Source organism: Mandrillus leucophaeus, unplaced genomic scaffold (assembly GCF_000951045.1).
Source record: "Mandrillus leucophaeus isolate KB7577 unplaced genomic scaffold, Mleu.le_1.0 Scaffold570, whole genome shotgun sequence".
Classification (NCBI taxonomy): Eukaryota; Metazoa; Chordata; class Mammalia; order Primates; family Cercopithecidae; genus Mandrillus; species Mandrillus leucophaeus.
The window spans coordinates 274011-292563 of NW_012106142.1; the positions used below are offsets into that span (position 1 = coordinate 274011).

Sequence of the window (18553 nt, forward strand, 5' to 3'; positions counted from 1 at the left end):
TTTGGGCATGAGATTTCTCCCTTAAAATTCAGTTAGTTTGAGCTTGGGCTTTAAGAACATAGCAAGTCTCATTTTTAGTAATTCTATGGAAGAATGTTGGATTGGAGGAACCTCGAAGAATTAAAGATCCAGTCCAGCGACCAAGGTTTACCTAGTTGCACAGAAATTTTCTTAACACTGGCAGGTGCCCTACTAGTAATCTTTCCTGTCTGTGACCAGTTTATCCTTAACATGGGAGACTTTTTCTTTGGATACCTTCAATATTAAGTATGTAGTATTTTCAGAGTGGTGCCTTTCATTTAGTTAATATGCATTTATGTTCCCTCTGTCATTTGATGGCTTGATTGCTCATTTCTTTTAAGCACTGAATAATATTCTATTGTCTGAATGTACTACAGTTTATCTATTCATGTACCTACCCACCCCAACACTTTGAATCTAATCCTGTTCTTCCATGACACTCCCTCTTTCCCCATAGTGCTTCCAAGGAACTTGCCACGATGTAGTGCTTACTTAGTATTGCATTTCTAATTACTTTATTTGTCCCTCATAGTCAACCAGACGTTTTGCCTGTTTCATAAGAGATGGCCTATTTATTGAAATGCCTGGATCAGAGAAATAAGATATGACTAGGTGGTGCCAAGAATGGAGCCTAGAAGTTGTTTTCATGCTAAAAAAAAAAAAAGCACACACATATTTAAACATACTTATTACACATATTTATCAACAAGGCATCACAAATAAGTCACAAAAAGTAGGCTTAGTTTAGTTCACAATATAAATCCCGTGAAAACACATTTTTCATCTCTGCAGTTTCTAATACTCTACGTATATAAATTTAAAGCAGTTAAACAACATTTGAGATTAAATTAGTAAAAAAAAAAAAAAAAATTGTAATTGAATTCAGACTTCAGAAAATTGTGAAGTAAAAGGCCATGATGGAGAAATATTAAGAAATCTGTAGAATTACCAAACTGTCACAGTATTATTTTTCCTTTACAAAAGCATCTCAGTAAAACAAAAACTACAGAAAACGCAAAGTAAAATCAGAGATTTTGGTTTAGTACTTTCCCTGAGTCTCTTGTGTTTTAAAAATCAAAGTAAGGCCAGTTCAAAATTGACCCACAGGTCTTGCCTCCTCCATGCTGCCATGGGGAATACATTTAAGACAAGAGGCTGCACATGTTGAGGTGGTGCCAGGGCTTTATTCAAATGCCAATTTGCCCGTGTCACTGCCACAGGGTTATCTGACCCACTGCTGCATGTGGGCTTAAAGAGCTGTCAAAATGTTATCTTGGCCTGCTATAATATAATATGTGAGACTATATACCAAAGGAAGACAAACAGTTTCAGTTATTAATAAATATTAAATTTCTAAATGGATCTGGACACTATATACATCAAATTATGGTAACATAACAGAAACAAACACTTCTATGTTTAAAAATTCTTACATAAACAAAGGTTTGGGATCATCTTAAACTTCTAAATCTCAGATGTTACAAGAAAAAACTTCAAAAAAGAAATCAAACTCATTAGATCTTAATAAAGTAGAAAAAAGTGATTATAAGATGATACTAATTCCCCAAAGTGGTTGTCTCTTTGATCCTTAAACAAAACTGGCCCCTATTGTGTCTGTACTTGATCACTTAATTGCAATAATGTTTATGTGTACATGTATATGTACATCTACATGTATATATGCTTGCAAGTGATCAAGCACTTCATTAAAAAAGCATATGATAATTAAGGATAAAGGGATTGTTTGAATCTAAAAATCTAGTTTTTATTTCAAATGTACCAGGTTACTTGCTGAGCTTATAGTATCAGGGCACTATGGATCACATTTTCTAGTCAAATGTAAGAAAAACTTTTTCACAGATTTTTACAACCCTTTTTAGGACATCTCAAAGAGAGATGGCAAAGATCTGCCAATTATGTCTCCTTCCATCATAATGAAATCTTAATTGTAAACTCATTTCAAAAAGTTAATAATCATTAGCTTTTCGAAAGCTAACAGTCATAAGCTGTCTTAAAATCAGAGGTGAAATGATGGTTCAAATCACAAAAGTATGACACTTATTCACATTCTTATTAATTATTTAATCTAATATAAGTATCCCATTGCACATGTGGGGTAACTGAGGCACCACAGATTATATTTTGTTTGTTTGTTGGTTTTTGAAGATTTGTCTACAGTTAGGGAAACCAAGGTCATAACTACAGCCAGAACTGTAGAGGCTAGACACCTATGAGGTATAATGTATTCTATTCAAACTTTGTGTGAAATGTTATATTTAACTCACCTGTCTTGTTGGCGTCACCTCTCCTTAACTCTAACTTCTTGCAGACCCTTTAAAGCATGGACTTGGCAAATGTCAGTGACCACCTGCCTTCTCTGACCAGCTTAAAAAGGCTAGCCGATGCTTGTGTAAAAAAAAGAACACCACATGTTGTTGTATTATATGCAATTAGAGATGTTCAGTTATCGCACTTTGGTATCCTTTTCAGAAAAAAAAATCTCCAAACTTATAAAGGTAAACATAAGCATGGCATTTTATATTGTACCAACTGAGTAACAGTAAATAGATGAGGTGTGACCACTATAACTTCTTGACCAACTTTCTATCTTGAAACTACACACATCCAACCCTACCAGCTACCATTCCAATTCTACAGGATATTTTCCAGTGAGACAAGCTGTACAATGACCACTCTTTTCAAAACATTCCAGGCCATTTCCATTTTCTTGGATCATAATATCATGCTTTTTCTCTTTCTGTTTTTTAAACTTTATCCCTTCTTGTACAGATGAAACCAGTCCTTCTACTGACAGATACACAACACTGTTTGCTCCTAAAGGGAGAAAGAAGGAAAAGTAAAAATGTAATGAGAATTCCTTTAGAAAGGAAGAAATGCTTCAACAGAGAATAGTTACACACAGAATAATTTAACCTAGGATAAAAATTTCTCCTTTAGCCTTTCTTTAAAAAAAAGGAAAAAATAAGTCAATAAAACTCAGTTCCTTTATTTTTAAAATTTTAAATTGGAATCTAGGGGATAACATAATTTAAAACAGCAGAGGAGGCTTCAAGTCTAGAATGGAATTAGAGGGCTTTGGGAGTAATTTTCTTAATTGAGAAAGTGGAATTTAAAGTCAGGAAGATCTAGGCTCAAATTTAAGCTCAAGTTCACTCAGTTTTCCGAAGTCTATTCTTTCATCTATATAAGATGGTGGAAACATTGCCTAAATGTAGAGTTTTTATGATGTTATGATAATACAAATAATATAGGCAGTATAGTTTCTGGCAAAGTGTGAGTGCTCATAACATGTATGATACCCATCAGGGTGATATTTAAAAATATTTAACCAGTGAGGCACGTGCATGACAGGTTAAAAGAAACACCAGCCACAAACAAGTCATTATGCCTTGCCTTGTGTAGAGGTAGCAAGGCACAATGACTAAATATCATGTGTTATTTCCACAGTTTATACATCACCTGATTTTGACAGGAAGATGTCTTACCCAGGAAAACTTAGATCTCGAAGTCTCCTTATCTCATTATTGAATATGAACCTACACAAACTTTTTACTTTGTGATTTGTATCCACATCCAAATTACTCTGTTAGAATCTGATTAAATTATATTTGGTTTTCTTGGGATCTGACTTTTGGGAGGTTTTAAGTGATATGCTTGCACTTCCCTCCACCTGGAAACCACCTCTCCCTTCTCTGATCTCACCTTGGCTTAGCTCTCCAACACAAGACTCTATGGCGTCTGCCCCATGCCAACTACTCTCACTGTTGAGAATAGTATTCAATATCTGATTAACTTATAAAACTTTCAACAAACACTGAATACTCCTTTTTACTAAAGGTGTAAAGACTGTCAAGCTTTGGGTTTTCTCTGTTAATAATCAAAGTTTATAGAAATTTTAATACTTACCTAGATATTCTGCAAGGTGATCAAATTCTGGTTTATTGGCAATGAGCTCTTCTTTTGTAGGAATGTTTATTCCCATGAAGCATGGATATTTAATTGGTGGTGAAGCTACTCGAATGTGTACCTTGGAAAGAAATCATTGTACACAAGGTTTGTAACACTATGCAAAATTCTCTTTCATTGTGCAAATACAATATAAAATTGTTTTGCAGAATATTCAGTAACAACATACGGGTAATAAACTATTCTTTCTACAAAGCTGCTTCTTGTTTTTTTTCTGTCACCTAATCATGAGGAATTTTCTTTCTCTAGATATCCTACTTCTCATTTGATGTCTTTACATTCCTAGAGCCACTTAGATTTTCTCTTGTAATACCGGGTACTTTTGCTTATCTCTTATCTTACCATTTTAAAAAGAAAAATACAATTTACCAGGTTATAACAAAACCTTACTACTACAACAGAGTTGTTTTTGTCTGTTATTATTATTTTTTTTGCCTTTCATCAGGTACATTTAAATGGCTATACTCAGTGTCCACATTTCCTTTTTAAACTTTATTAGAATAGATTTTCCCATTTTTGCTATGTAGTCTTCTTATTTAATGGCTGCATCATATTTAATCACTGATATATCAATTTACTAAATTATATTCTCCAACTGGGAGATATTTAAGCCATTTCCAGGTTCTTTGACTTTATTCTTTTTCACTGTTGCAATAAATGATGCAATTATGTTAAACTCTTATATCTATTACATAATTTCCACAGAATTCCAGAGTGAGATGATCATAATCCTAAACACAAGTATAAAAAAGGCTGGAAAATCATAATTCCAATTATCTTGGAAACTTTCTAAATAAACTGGCATACTGCTTTTCATCCCACTTTCTTCTACAGTGAGATTTTTTGATTTTTCAGAGATGGGGTCTTACTATACGTTGCCCAGGCTGAGACTTTATTTTTAAATTTACTCAACTATTAGTTGTAAATGGCATCTCACTTCTGTAGTATGAGCTATGAAATAGAATAAGCTTTGAAATCTTAAAATAACTTAGTATATCTATATAAAAACATGTATACAATGAATATATACATTTATCAATTTAAAAAATAAAAATTAAAAAAAAATTTTTTCAAGACATAAAGTGAGGCCAGGTGTGGTGGCTCACACCTGTAATCCAAGCACCTTGGGAGGCTGAGACAGGCGGATGGCCTGAGCTCAGGAGTTTGAGATCAGCATGGGCAACGTGGCGAAACCCTGCCTCTACTGAAAATACAAAAAATTAGCCGGGCATGGTGGTGTGTGCCTATGGTCCCAGCTATTTGGGAGGCTGAAGTGGGAGGATTGCTTGAGCCCAGGAGGTAGAGGTTGCAGTGAGGTGAGATCGAACCACTGCATTCCAACCAGGTGACACATTGAGTCCCAGTATCAAGGAAAAAACAAAAGACGTAAAGTGATATTAAAAAATAACTTGGCTGGGCACGGTGGCTCATGCCTGTAATCCTAACACCTTGGGAGGCCAAGGCAGGTGGATTACTTGAGCCCAGGAGCTCAAGACCAGCCTGGGAAACATGGTGAAACCCCGTCTCTATTAAAAATACAAAAATTAGCCTGACTGCAATGACGCATGCCTATAGTCCCAGAAACTGAGAAGGCTAAGGTGGGAGGATTGCTTGAGCCCCAGAAGCAGAGGTTGCAGTGAGTTGAGATGGTGCCACAGCACTCCAGCCTAGGCAACAGAGCCAGACACTGTCTTTAACAAAGAAATTTAAAAAAATATTAAGTCAAAGGTGTTACACTGGAATTGGCTGCATGTCTTCAAGTAGAGAAAGCAATCAATACTCCACTGATTTTAAAGAGCATTCTATTTTGTGCTTTTAGACTTTTTTTTTGAGATTGGTTCGGCTCACTGCAATCTCCACCTACCAGGCTCAAGCCATCCTCCCACCTCAGCCTCCTAAGTAGCTGGAATTTTAGGTGTGTGCCACCACGCCCCACCCATTTTTTGTAATCTTAGGAGAGGCGAGTTTCACTATGTCGCCCAGGCTGGTCTTGAACTCCTAGACTCAAGCAATCTGCCCACCTCAGCCTCCCAAAGTGCTGGAATTATAGGCATAAGTCGCTGTGCCCAGCCTATTTTGTATAGTCTTTTTGTTAAAATTTTAGGTTTTTTAAAATTTAATTTAATTTTTTAAAATTTAATTTTACTACTATCTTTTATTTTTGTAGAGACAGGGTCTCACTATATTGCCCAGGCTGTCCTCGAACTCCTGGGCCCAAGCAACCCTCCTGCCTCAGGCTCCTGGGATTACAGGCATGAGCTACCTCACCCAGCCTTAAGCTTTTATATTGAGCTTTTTAATCTATTAAGGATTACATTTAATGTAAGTGTGGCTGTTACATGTTCTCCAAGTTGCTACACAGTTAATCCTAAATCAAACTGATATAAAAAAGTTAATTTATTATATTGAACATCCATTTTGATTCACTACCCTGAATTGCAATTTTATGCCAGTATCTTATTGTTAACTGATGCTTTGGGATATGTTTTAATATTACTCACCTCTTTTGCACCAGATTCTTTGAGCAGTTTTATTATAGGTGAGATGGTATTGCCTCTCACAATTGAATCATCTACAAGAACAATTCTTTTGCCTTTAAAGTTGTCTGACAATACTCCAAATTTTTTTGCAACACCAAGTTGTCTTAACCTCATGTTTGGCTGAATGAAGGTTCTCCCTACATATCGGTTTTTACACAGCACCTCCACATATGGAAGTCCACACTGATAGAGAAGAAATGAAAGGACAATGAGGAACAATATACAGAATAGGCAAATATTAGTTCTCTAGATTGTGTTGCCACCAGAATATTCAAGTGAAATTTCAAAATTATTTTCCTTTATTATTTGGAGAAAAGGCAAAAAGAAAAACCACTAAACAAAATATACTTGGTGGAAAAACCAATTCATTTTGCGAGGACTCATAATGTTTTTGTCTTAAACATTATTCCTGTTTTGAAAGATAACACTAAGCATATGAAGACATGACAAAGATTAAATCACTGTCAGAAAAATTCATTATTCAAAATGATAATTTTTATTTTTATTTTTATTTTTTTGAGACGGACTCGCTCTGTCGCCCAGGCTGGAGCGCAGTGGCCGCGATCTCGGCTCACTGCAAGCTCCACCTCCCGAGTTCACGCCATTCTCCTGCCTCAGCCTCCGAGTAGCTGGGACTACAGGCGCCCGCCACCACGCCCAGCTAGATTTTTGTATTTTTAGTAGAGACGGGGTTTCACCATGTTAGCCAGGATGGTCTCGATCTCCTGACCTCGTGATCCACCCGCCTCGGCCTCCCAAAGCGCTGGGATTACAGGCTTGAGCCACCGCGCCCGGCCCAAAATAATTTTTAAAGAAATGAATTAAATAAATTAAAACCAGTAGACTAATGAGATACTTTTTAGGGATAGGAGGTAATTAACCCATTTATCAAGGTAATCTTTTATAAAATGTATGCATATTAATTATTTTAGAAGCTAATGAAGTATCCAAGGTAGTGAATATTGGATGTTATACCCCAGGATTACTATAGTTACACAATCTACCTGGTTATGAAAATAAAGCATAACACTGACAACATTATGCTAAATGAACATAAACAGCTTTATTATTACCCATACTTAATAGCAAGCAAATATTCCAGTGACTTGCAAAGATGATTCAAGATGTTTATTTTAATATTAAGTAAATTTTTCCACTGAAGTCAATATACAGTTGATGAACAGCATGGGTTTGAAGTGCATGAGTCTACTTATAGGTGGATTTTCTTCCATCTCTGCCACCCCTGAGACAGCAAGACCAGCCCCTTCTTTTCCTCTTCCCTCCTCAGCCTACTCAACGTGAAGACAACAATGAGGATGAAGACCTTTATGAAGATCCATTTTTACTTAAGGAATAGTAAATACATTTTCTCCTCCTTATGATTTTCTTCAAAGCATTTACTTTTCTCTAGCTTAAGTTATTGCAAGAATACAGTATATAATATATACACAAAATATGTTAATTAACTGTTTATGTTATTGGTCAGGCTTCCAGTCAACAGTAGGTTATCAGTTAAGTTTGAGGGCATTAAAATGTATACACAGATTTGACTGTGCAGAGGGCTGGCACCTTTAACCCCCAAATTGTTCAAGGGTCAACTGTATATTCATGATGTTATCTTTTTAAAAAGAGGGGGGCAAATTTCTGAACCCTTTAGTGAACGTTTTTTCTTTTCAGTGAACCTTTTAGTGGTTTTCACTAAAATAGTGCCATTGGGTAAAAAGCCTGGAAAATAAATAACGCTTGTAAACAAACCAACATTAACCACCAAACCTTCCTTTCTCCTTAGAAATGTTGATGAGTTTCTCTTTATAGGCAAGGATTTCTTATTCCACAGCTAGGAGAGCAATTCACTGCATGTTAATTAAGAGAAAATACCTTTCCTGCATAAGCAAGAGCAGCAGGTGTAGCAGATTCTGGAACAGTGCTGACCAAATCTGCATCCACAGGTGCTTCAATCGCTAGCTGCTGGCCACAACGGTATCTTACTGTATAAACCATTTGGTCTGGTGTGTTTGGAAAAGGAGAGAGAGTATTTTACTTAGCATAATATAACAGTGTTCTTCTAAAAAACTAGTGCTAGAATTCTACAGATTGAATATAAAAAGAAATGCAATATATACAAAAATATGAATGTGGAAATACACAAACTAGGGAATTCAACTGTGTGGTTTAAAAAAAAATTTGACCCTTCATATAGATCTAAAAATCATAATCGTTACTCCTAACAAAAAACAAAATCCAAGAGTCAAAAGGAAGTAAAAAATTGTGATCTTATGACTTGTGGGCTCAGTCCTATATCCACAACATATAACTATGTGCCTTCGAAGAGCCAGGTAAGCCTTTGAGGCAAGAATTGCCATATTTCAAGGAGACAGCTAAAACATTTATATGAATATTCAAAGAAAAGAAATCTACTTACCTTCAAACATACTGTCTGGTCTTGCAAAATAAACATATTCAAAGATACAAAAAGCCATTGGGTTTCCTTCAGACCTTGATATAATATCAAGAGTTTGGACATTATGTCTGGATATTTCCACAATTTCTCCAGGCAAGACTTCACGGTAATATCTTGGGAAACAATGTTAAAGAAAGAACACTTTTAATAAACTAGTCCTTAAGGCTGATGAAAACATTAATTATAAAGCACATAGAGTACCTTCCCTTAGAGAAACAATTGATTCATTCAATATAAAATCTAGAAGTGGCTTTTTAAAAAGTAGTATGTCTCCTGCAATGATTTCTGTATAATCTCTCTGTAAACTCTTAAGTTCTAGTATAGAATTGAAAAATTAAGGGCCCTAAGTTGTATTGATTTTTAAAAGAATAAAGTATAAAGAAAACATTTTCTCCTGGCTTACATTTTTCTATCATAGCTATATCTCAATGAGGAAGTTCTTCCTTTCTAAAATAAGTCTCTATGATCATATTGTACTGTAAAAAGAGAAAAATATACAAAATAATTAAAATAAGTTTCATAGTATCTTGAAAGAACGCCAGCGTCAGAATTAGAAGCTATTACTAGAACATTAAACTCAGTGCAACTGCTGAACATAACATGCATAAGAAAATCCCTTTATAAATATTTTCTATTAGATATCAGAAGGAAAACTTTCAAACTTTCACTTAAATAAGAAACTGTGTCAAAAAAAAATTCTTTTCAACATGGGGAAAGATAATATGCCAAATAAGGTAAAACGTACCTTGCACCAATAGATAAGAAGCTACAAGATTCTGAAGACACCACCCATCCTTCTGTTTCTGATGTTTTTTTCTCTGTAAATCACAAATCAATTCAGTTAATGGATTCAATAAATTTTAAGAGGCTATTTCAACAGAACAGCTAACACTAAATAAGTAAAAAAAATTCACACAATAGCCATTTCTGTGGCTTTAAAAGCACATGGATCCTCATTTGACTTGAGCCAAAGATAAAATAAATGATCTTCTAAGGTTCCTTCTAACATTATGATTTCATGGCTAGAAAAACATCTTGATAAAAGTCAAAAGAAACCACTAAAATCATACTGTAGAAATGAAAAAGCTAGGCAAAGGACATGAATAGGCAATCGAGACAGGAAAAAATAGGAATCTCCATTAAAAACATTAAAAGGGACTCATCCATCCAGGTGTGGTGGCTCTCACCTGTAATCCCAGGACTTTGGGAGGCTGAGGTGAGCAGATCACCTGAGGTCAGGAGTTTGACACCAGCCTGACCAACACGGAGAAACCCTGTCTCTACTAAAAATACAAAATTAGCTGGGTATGGTGGCGCATGCCTGTAATCCCGGCTACTCAGGAGGCTGAGGTAGGAGAATCACTTGAACCCAGGAGGCAGAGGTTGCAGTGAGCTGAGATCGCCCCATTGCACTCCAGCAGCCTGGGCAACAAGAACGAAACTCTGTCTCAAAAACAAAACAAAACAAAACAAACAACAACAACAAAAAAACAAACAGGACTCATCCTCAGAAGTACTCAAAGAAACATACTTCAAAAAGGAAGAATACATTTACCATTATTTCATTACTTAGCTCCCTCCCACCCATCAACTCTCTATACCTAAAGATTTCAGGGCTTGATAGCAGTACAACAATAACTGAAAAACATTATGAAATGATATTCCTTCTGAAGTTTATTACCTTTGTCATTTATATCAGACACTGGAATAAGACGACCAATGCATAAGGGACGATTTCCATAAGGATCTCGTACTGCATAAATAACATCTCTGTGCATTATAAGCAGGGAGTATGCTGTGGGTGCTTCCTTCATCAAATTTTTAATCCTGGAATTAATTAAATAATGAATAACTTCAGTTATAAACATATGCAAGGCAAAACTGTCCTTACTAGAGCTCCAAGTTTAATCCAGTTCTCTGCTTACCTGGCTACCCAGTCTGGGGTGTCATCTTGTTCCTGAGGAGGGGTATACGCCAGTAACTGGGTAATCATTTCACTATCAGAACTTGTGGACAGACCAATACCATGACGCAGAAGCTATACAGAAAAAAGGAGAAGTTTAATCATCAGAGGGGAAGCTCCACCCCACCCCAAACCCAGTAGCCAACCATAATGGAAAGAAATAAGGCATTCTGTGGATGTCCAGCTATGAAAATCCTGCATCCCACTAATGCAGCAGTCCCCAATATTTTTGGTACCTGGGACCAGTTTGGTGGAAGACAATTTTTCCATGGACCAGGGACAGGGGATGGTTTGGGGATGATTCAAGTGAATTACATTTATTGTGCACTTTGTTTCTATTATTACTATACTGTAATACATAATGAAATAATTATACAACTCACCATAATCAGTGGGAGCCCTGAGCTTGTTTTCCTGCAACTAGACAGTCCCATCTGGGGGTGATGGGAGACAGTAACAGATCATCAGGCATTATACATTAGCTTCTCCTAAGGAGAGCACAACCTGGATCCCTTGCATGTACAGCTCACAACAGGGTTCATGCTCCTATGAGAATCTAATGCTGCTGATGATCTGGACAGGAGACAGAGCTCAGGTGGTAATAGTGAGCAATGGGGAACACCTATAAATACAGATGAAGCTTCACTTGCCGCTCACCTCCTGCTGTGTGGCCTTGTTCCTAACAAGTCACAGACTGGTACCAGTCCCTGGCACAGGGGTTGGGGACTCCTACATTAATGGTATGTGTATACTAATAACGGATGACCATGGCTGGAGGCAATATAAGAAATCTAGAAGGTTTTCAAGCAGAAAAAAAAAAAGTGCTTTATGAGATGTATAGAAAAGCTTTTGAATACTAAATTTGAAGGCATGCAGACCTGAAAGTGGGTAGGGGATCTTGAAAATTTGGTTAGTGGGTCTGACCTTTTCTACCCTCAACACTCTTGATGAACTGGGTATATTCCTATAAAAGTAGTACACTACAGTGTTAACTTTCAAGCTGGGTTTGTTAGTGATCATAATGGTGGCTACCCATCCTCACTAATTATTACTGATAGAAGAAAGGAATCAACTGTATTGAACAACGAAATGTAGCAGATGCAATAAATATCGCTTGAGTATACTCTATGATAATTACAAAGTTCTGAGCAAGACTGACCAGGACAAGGGCAGCCCCATGGACATGCACAGATTGAGTCGGAATGGGCACTACAGAACATTTTCAGTAGGGAGCTAAAAGTAGAGATGAAGTTTAGCATCTGGGTAAGGGGTAATGTCAGGAAATAGTGAGTTAGTGGTTATCTCTAAGTGGTGAATTTTTAAGAAATTTTTACTCCATATTTATACGTTCATGATTGTCTGAATTTTTAAATGAACTATACATTTTTTCATTTGGGGACAGAAAAGCACAATAAGGTCATTATAATGCCTACAAACAGGGCTGGACAAAGCTCTAGGAAATGTCTAAAGACAGAACTGAAAATAGAATGACAATGAATGGTACAAAAGCCTGGTTTCTAGATATTTTTGACCCGGCAATTCAATATTATTCAGCTTCTGTAACTGTTCATCATATGTGAATTGCCCAGCTCTAGAATGCTTATAGGATGATGGAGCATGTGGGTAACCATCTATTACTAAATATCACCAGGTTCTGAGGTTACCAAGTCAAGATTATTGGGAGCTAATAAACTGAAGAAACTCAACATTAATTAATGAATGCCTGAATGGATAAAAGGAAGCTACTAGGAATGAATATAAAGACAGGCAGTTTAAAAAAAAAAAAAAAAGATAAAATGATGAATGAAAGCATAGGCACAAATTTGACATCATTAGCACAGAAAGCTCCAAACAACATGCTGTGAACCAAGAGTTTAAACACTCTCTCCCTTTTCCCATACTCTAGTTTTCTGTCATTGTTTCCAATTCATTTTTTTCATGTCATCTCCAAGTTTATACTCCATTTTATTTTTATGATTTTGTGACATATAAGAAGAAATATATATGTTGATTTTTATCCTGGTCTTTCCTGGTACACAGCTCCTAAAACCCTTAGAATTGCCAAAATGATAAGTGTCCTTTTGTATGCTGTTGAGATGACCGGTAGCTAGGGGTTCCTACATAGCATCAGTATGAGGGCTGGTTGCCGCGGGAATCAACCAGAGAGTTGGAGCTTCCAGCTTCGGGGAGAAAGGCTAAAGGTTGAGCTGATCACCAGTGGCTGATGATTTAATCATTCATGCCTACTTCATGAAGCCTCTATAGAAATTCACAATGACTAGGTTCAGAGAACTTCTGGATAGCTGAACACTTGGAGATGCCTGGAAGGTGGTGCCCCTGGAAAGGGCATGGAAGCTCCATGCTCGTTCCCACATACCCTGCCCTTTCCATCTTTTCACCAGACTGCTCTTCTGTAGCCTTTGTAACATCCTTCATAATAAACTGGTAAATGTATACAAAGTACTTTCTTGAGTTTTGTGATGTTTGAAACCAAAGGCAGTGCCAGGGCTGTTGCAGGAACTCCCAATTTATAACTGGTTGTCTGATGTACCAGAGGCCTGGACTTGCAACTAGCATCTGAAGTGGGGGACAATCTTGTGGGATTGAGCCCTTAACTTCTGGAACCTGACTTTACCTCCAGGTACTATCAGAATACAACTGAATTATAGGATACCCATTTCGTATCCTCTGGAAAATTGGCTGGTATAAGAAACCCCCCTATTTGGCCACAGAAGTGTGCTGAGTCTGAGAATAGGAAGAACAGCTTGGTTTTTCTTATTTCATACGAGCTTTGTACATAGCAACAGAGTTAAAGAGATAGCAAGTCCATGAACTCTAATTTCTCTATGCTTCCAACCATAAATCAACTCTCCCAAATCTCTAAAGCAGTGCATTCAAAAAGTGAGTCTAAAATGCATATTCTCACCCTTGTCTCCAACTCTAGGGGACATCTTACAATCTAGAATTGTAACAAGTACTCCAGATCATTCTGATGCAATTGTTGTTGCAGTTAGGTAACAGGTAGCAACAATTAGAAAATGCCTTTTACAAAGATCCTTAACTTTTATTCATTAACCCATGCTAATCATTTAAAAAGGCTTAGGGAAAACAAACAAACAAATGTACCTTTTTCCTTAATCGAGCAGCATTTACCAATTCGCCATTATGTGCCACAGCTATCTTCCCATGAAGTGTTTCAACAACAAAGGGCTGACAATTTTCTAATTCACATTTTCCTGTAGTGGCATATCTTGTGTGTCCAATTCCAAGATTTGAAACATACAATTTTTTCAAATTGTCTTCAGTAAAGACGTGATTTACAAGACCCATTCCCTTGAGAAATCAAAAAGTGCAACTTAGAAAAAAACAGACTAGTACTGCTAGTAATAAACGCCTCTCTTCTCTGCTCAGCCAATCCAAATAAGACAAAGAAGTACATTTAATTTCTCTGTATTTCAGAATTCTAATCTAAAAAAAAGGCCAAAAACAAATAACCTAACTGTAAGAACTGTGAAGCACTTACTTAAAAAAATTTATTGAGGCAAAAGTCACATAACATAAAATTAACCATTCTACAGAGAAAAATTTAGTGGCATTTAATACCTTCACAATGTTGAAGCACTTGTGTTTCATAAGATACTATTCACTAAAACATTTAAGAACAGATGTACTAAGCAATAAAATTTATCAAGCATAAAAACTAAGATTTGCATTAAACAAATCAAAGCATCTTAAAGCATTTAAATAAATGACTCCCTATTTGAGTTGGTCTTAGGCAAAAAATTGTCACTGGGGAAGAAATACATCCTAATTTGATAAATGTTAGGATATAAAGTTGAAAGTGGCTGATCCAAAGAATATCACTTTTGACTGCAAATTATTTATTCACCCCCCCCATATTAATGATCACCTGTCTTTTGTTATCTTTGTCATCCCATTTCTTTCACTTATTTATTTATTTATTTATTTTTTTGAGATGTAGTTTTAGTCTTGTTGCCCAGGCTGGAGTGCAATGGTGTGACATTGGCTCACCGCAATCTCCGCCTCCCAGGTTCAAATAATTCTCCTACCTCAGCCTCCCAAGTAGCTGGGATTACAGGCATGCGCCACCACACCTGGCTAATTTTGTATTTTGAGTAGAGACAGGGTTTCTCCATGTTGGTCAGGCTGGTCTCGAACTCCCGACCTCAGGTGATCCTCCTGCCTTGGCCTCCCAAAGTCCTGGGATTACAGGCATGAAGCACCACACCCAGCCTGTCATCAAGATTTCTTAAAGTTCAAATTTACCTTGTGTGATTTGAATGTTGGCACTGAACTCCCGTCACTAGTCACAATACCAGCACTCTCCTGACCCCTGTGAATATAAAAAGATATTAGCTGTTAAATCTGCCAATTGATGAGCTTCTTGAAGAACTTTATCAAGCATACTTTCTCGACAAGCATCCATGAACTTAGTGTGACAACACATTAAATGCTACTTGTACTAAGTACTACTCCTATTGATGATGCTGATGCTGATGATTAGCAATCACAGCAGATGACAATGTAACAACTAGATATCTAATTCTAACTAACATGTCCTAAGCATTTTACGCTGTAAAAATAAATAATTTAAAACCTACTGGAACCCCAAATATACTTTAGGCCTTGAGAGAGATATGACTGTGATCCAAGTCACATATGGTTACAACTTCTGTTTCTCAGACTCACTTTATTTTTCTTGTTCTATACAATGACTAGAGAGAATTAAAAGACATCAGAGACGGCCGGGCGCGGTGGCTCACGCCTGTAATCCCAGCACTTTGGGAGGCCGACACGGGCAGAACACGAGGTCAAGAGTTGGAGACCATCCTGGCCAACATGGTGAAACCCCGTCTCGACTAAAAATACAAAAATTAGCTGGCCACGGTGGCACACGCTTGTAGTCCCAGCTACTGAGGAGGCTGAGGCAGGAGAAACGCTTGAATCTGGGAGGCGGAGGTTGCAGTGAACCAAGAAGAAGAAGAAGAAAAAAAAAAGACAACAGAGGTGATAACATCCTGCCTTCTCAAGTGATGACCTTTGTTAAAGATTAACTTCTAGGCAGAGGCGGGTGGATCACAAGGCCAGGAGACCGAGACCATCCTGGCTGACACGGTGAAACCCCATCTCTATTAAAAATACAAAAAATTAGCCGGGTGTGGTGGCGTGCGCCTGTAGTCCCAGCTACTCGGGAGGCTGAGGCAGGAGAATGGTGTGAACCCAGGAGGCAGAGCTTGCAGTGAGCCGAGATCGCACCACTACACTCCAGCCTGGGTGACACAGCGAGAATCCATCTCAAAAAAAAAAAAAAAAAAAGGATAACTTCTGCTTTGCTGTGCTGCATAGACCAAATGAAAGAAAACCCATTAACAATTACATCCTCTGTAAAAAATGTTAAAGGTACCCTTCCCCAAAAGAACCACCACCTATAACCAATCAAACTGCTGTAACTGGGCGCTAACCTTGTATAAAAAATGTGATTCTGCTAAAAACTCCTCTGTCTGCCTATAGAAATGAAACCTTAACTTTCCTACTTCTCAATGCTGACTCCATTCCTTGGAGTTGGTGTTTCCAGGTGAGTCATCCTCAAACTTGGCGCTTGAATAAACTCTCTTTAAACTAGATTCTGATCCTTTTAATTATTTAAGTTGATAGCATGAGTGATCTAATTTGGCTTTCACAACAATCCTATGAAGTAGGTACTATGATTACCACGCCCATTTTACAGATAAACACACTAAAGCAATAGAAAGGAAGTTACTTTCCCATTGCCAAACAGACAGCAAGTGGTACAGGCAGGATTCGAATACAGACAACCCAACTGCAGAATTTATGCTTCTAACCTCTACACTTTATAACCTCTAAATAGGGTTTCAACAGGATGAGTATGTAGATATAAATTAAAACCTCCAAATATAATAGAGGCAAAATGTGTAGCTGGTACTGAAACTATAACCATTTTTTGTGCCTTTCTGCATTTTCCAAATGTTTTCCAATAAATAGCACTTTTATTATTAGAAAAAAAAAATGTTGTTTTTGAAAACCCTCTGCTGACCAGGCACCCTTTCCCATGTCTGTATCTCATTTCCTGCATTAGTGTTTTTAAGTGGTGATACAGAGAAAACAGCCAAAATCTAAAGACATAGTAAAGACTAAGAGCATCCATACCGCTGTGCAGTATAAACTCTCATAAAGGTTCCAACTGCTTTACAATTTTTAATAGTTCTGAACAAGTGCTATAAATAGTAGATGTTTATTGACCAATTTTTGTTCCAGAGAACATATATAGCAGGATAGAAACAAAAAGTAAACCTCTTCCATATGTGCCTGTAGACTTTAGTGGCTGTTAATACATTGATTTATTTGGTAAAAAGGAACCTTTTTCAAAATTATATATTGCAATTGTTGCAGCATTTTATTAACGAGAAAAACTGTAACATTAAATACGTTGCCAAGTAAAACTCTAAAAAACACTTGGCATGATCACAGCTCAGAGCAGCCTCAAGAACTGATTTTATTAAATGCATTAAATACTGAAAATAGATATGCATAATACTATATACCATATGGGACTAAATAAATTATGACTTATGATTTCTTTTATTTAGTGAAATGCTATGGGGTCTGTATGTTAACCAATGTTAGAGGACTAGGTGATTCATGTCAGTGGAAATATATTATTAACAATGGTTATAAACCTCTGGGAAAAAACCTCTGCCAACCATTTTCAAAACAATTTTTAAAAATCAACAATCATTTGGTAAAACAGTAAATTATGAAAGAAAAGAAATACATAAAAAACGGTTTTCTTTCCCTTTTGTCTCAAGGGTAGTTCTTCCTTCAAGCTGAAATGAATATGGTTAAAAATCATTTAGGTCCAGGCTTCTTTAATCACAAAGCCTGCTTATTTGGCAGTTTCTCAAGTTACTCCCTCAGGCAGCTTGAACCAGTTAAACTAGATCCTTTCAGCTCTTCAGAGCTTACTGACAACCAGCCGTCTGGTTTCCTAGGAAACAAAACCTTGGCTAGAAATAGTGAATCATTTCCAGGTCACTTTCAACATGGAGAGTGGAGCAGGAAAGCACTGGACTGAGGAGGAGGTTAAAGCTTTGCTAAGTGTCTGGGCAGAAAAAAATATACGAAAACAACTTTATGGAACACTAAGAAATAAAGGAATATTTATTTACATTGCTAAAAGGCTGCAATCATTAGGAGTATACAGAGACTGGAAACAGTGCCGGGCTAAGTACAAAAATCTCAAATATGAATACAGAACAGTTAAATATGCCCATAACTCTGGAGACAGCTCTAAAACTATGAAGTTCTTCCACGATTTGGATGTAATCCTGCAGTATGAACCTGCCACACAATTTACAGAGGAAGATGCAAATGGCAGGTACCTGGAAACGCTCAGCCCAAGTACAGCCCCAGAGACCACTGAAGGTAAAAAAAAAAAAAAAAAAAAAGTACTCTTTTGTTTTTGTTTTGTTTTACAGTTTTACAAACTGTAAAAGTTTAAGACTTCTGAGGCCATATGATAAATATAGACTGAAATGTCAA

General features: G+C 36.8%; 1 protein-coding gene across 1 annotated transcript in view; it reads right to left on the reverse strand.

Annotated features, from left to right (window-relative positions):
- Positions 1-696: 696 nt before the first annotated feature.
- The window catches only part of PPAT (phosphoribosyl pyrophosphate amidotransferase), a 42370-nt gene continuing 24513 nt past the window's right edge, over positions 697-18553 (reverse strand). The window contains exons 2-11 of the mRNA XM_011998439.1: positions 15260-15326; positions 14099-14305; positions 10935-11047; positions 10691-10836; positions 9755-9827; positions 8971-9122; positions 8427-8554; positions 6510-6731; positions 3949-4069; positions 697-2856 (exon numbers count right to left, since the gene is read on the reverse strand). Of these exons, the coding sequence (XP_011853829.1) occupies positions 2660-2856; positions 3949-4069; positions 6510-6731; positions 8427-8554; positions 8971-9122; positions 9755-9827; positions 10691-10836; positions 10935-11047; positions 14099-14305; positions 15260-15326 (1426 nt within the window). The 3' untranslated portion in view covers positions 697-2659. The remainder of the gene's footprint in view (positions 2857-3948; positions 4070-6509; positions 6732-8426; positions 8555-8970; positions 9123-9754; positions 9828-10690; positions 10837-10934; positions 11048-14098; positions 14306-15259; positions 15327-18553) is intronic.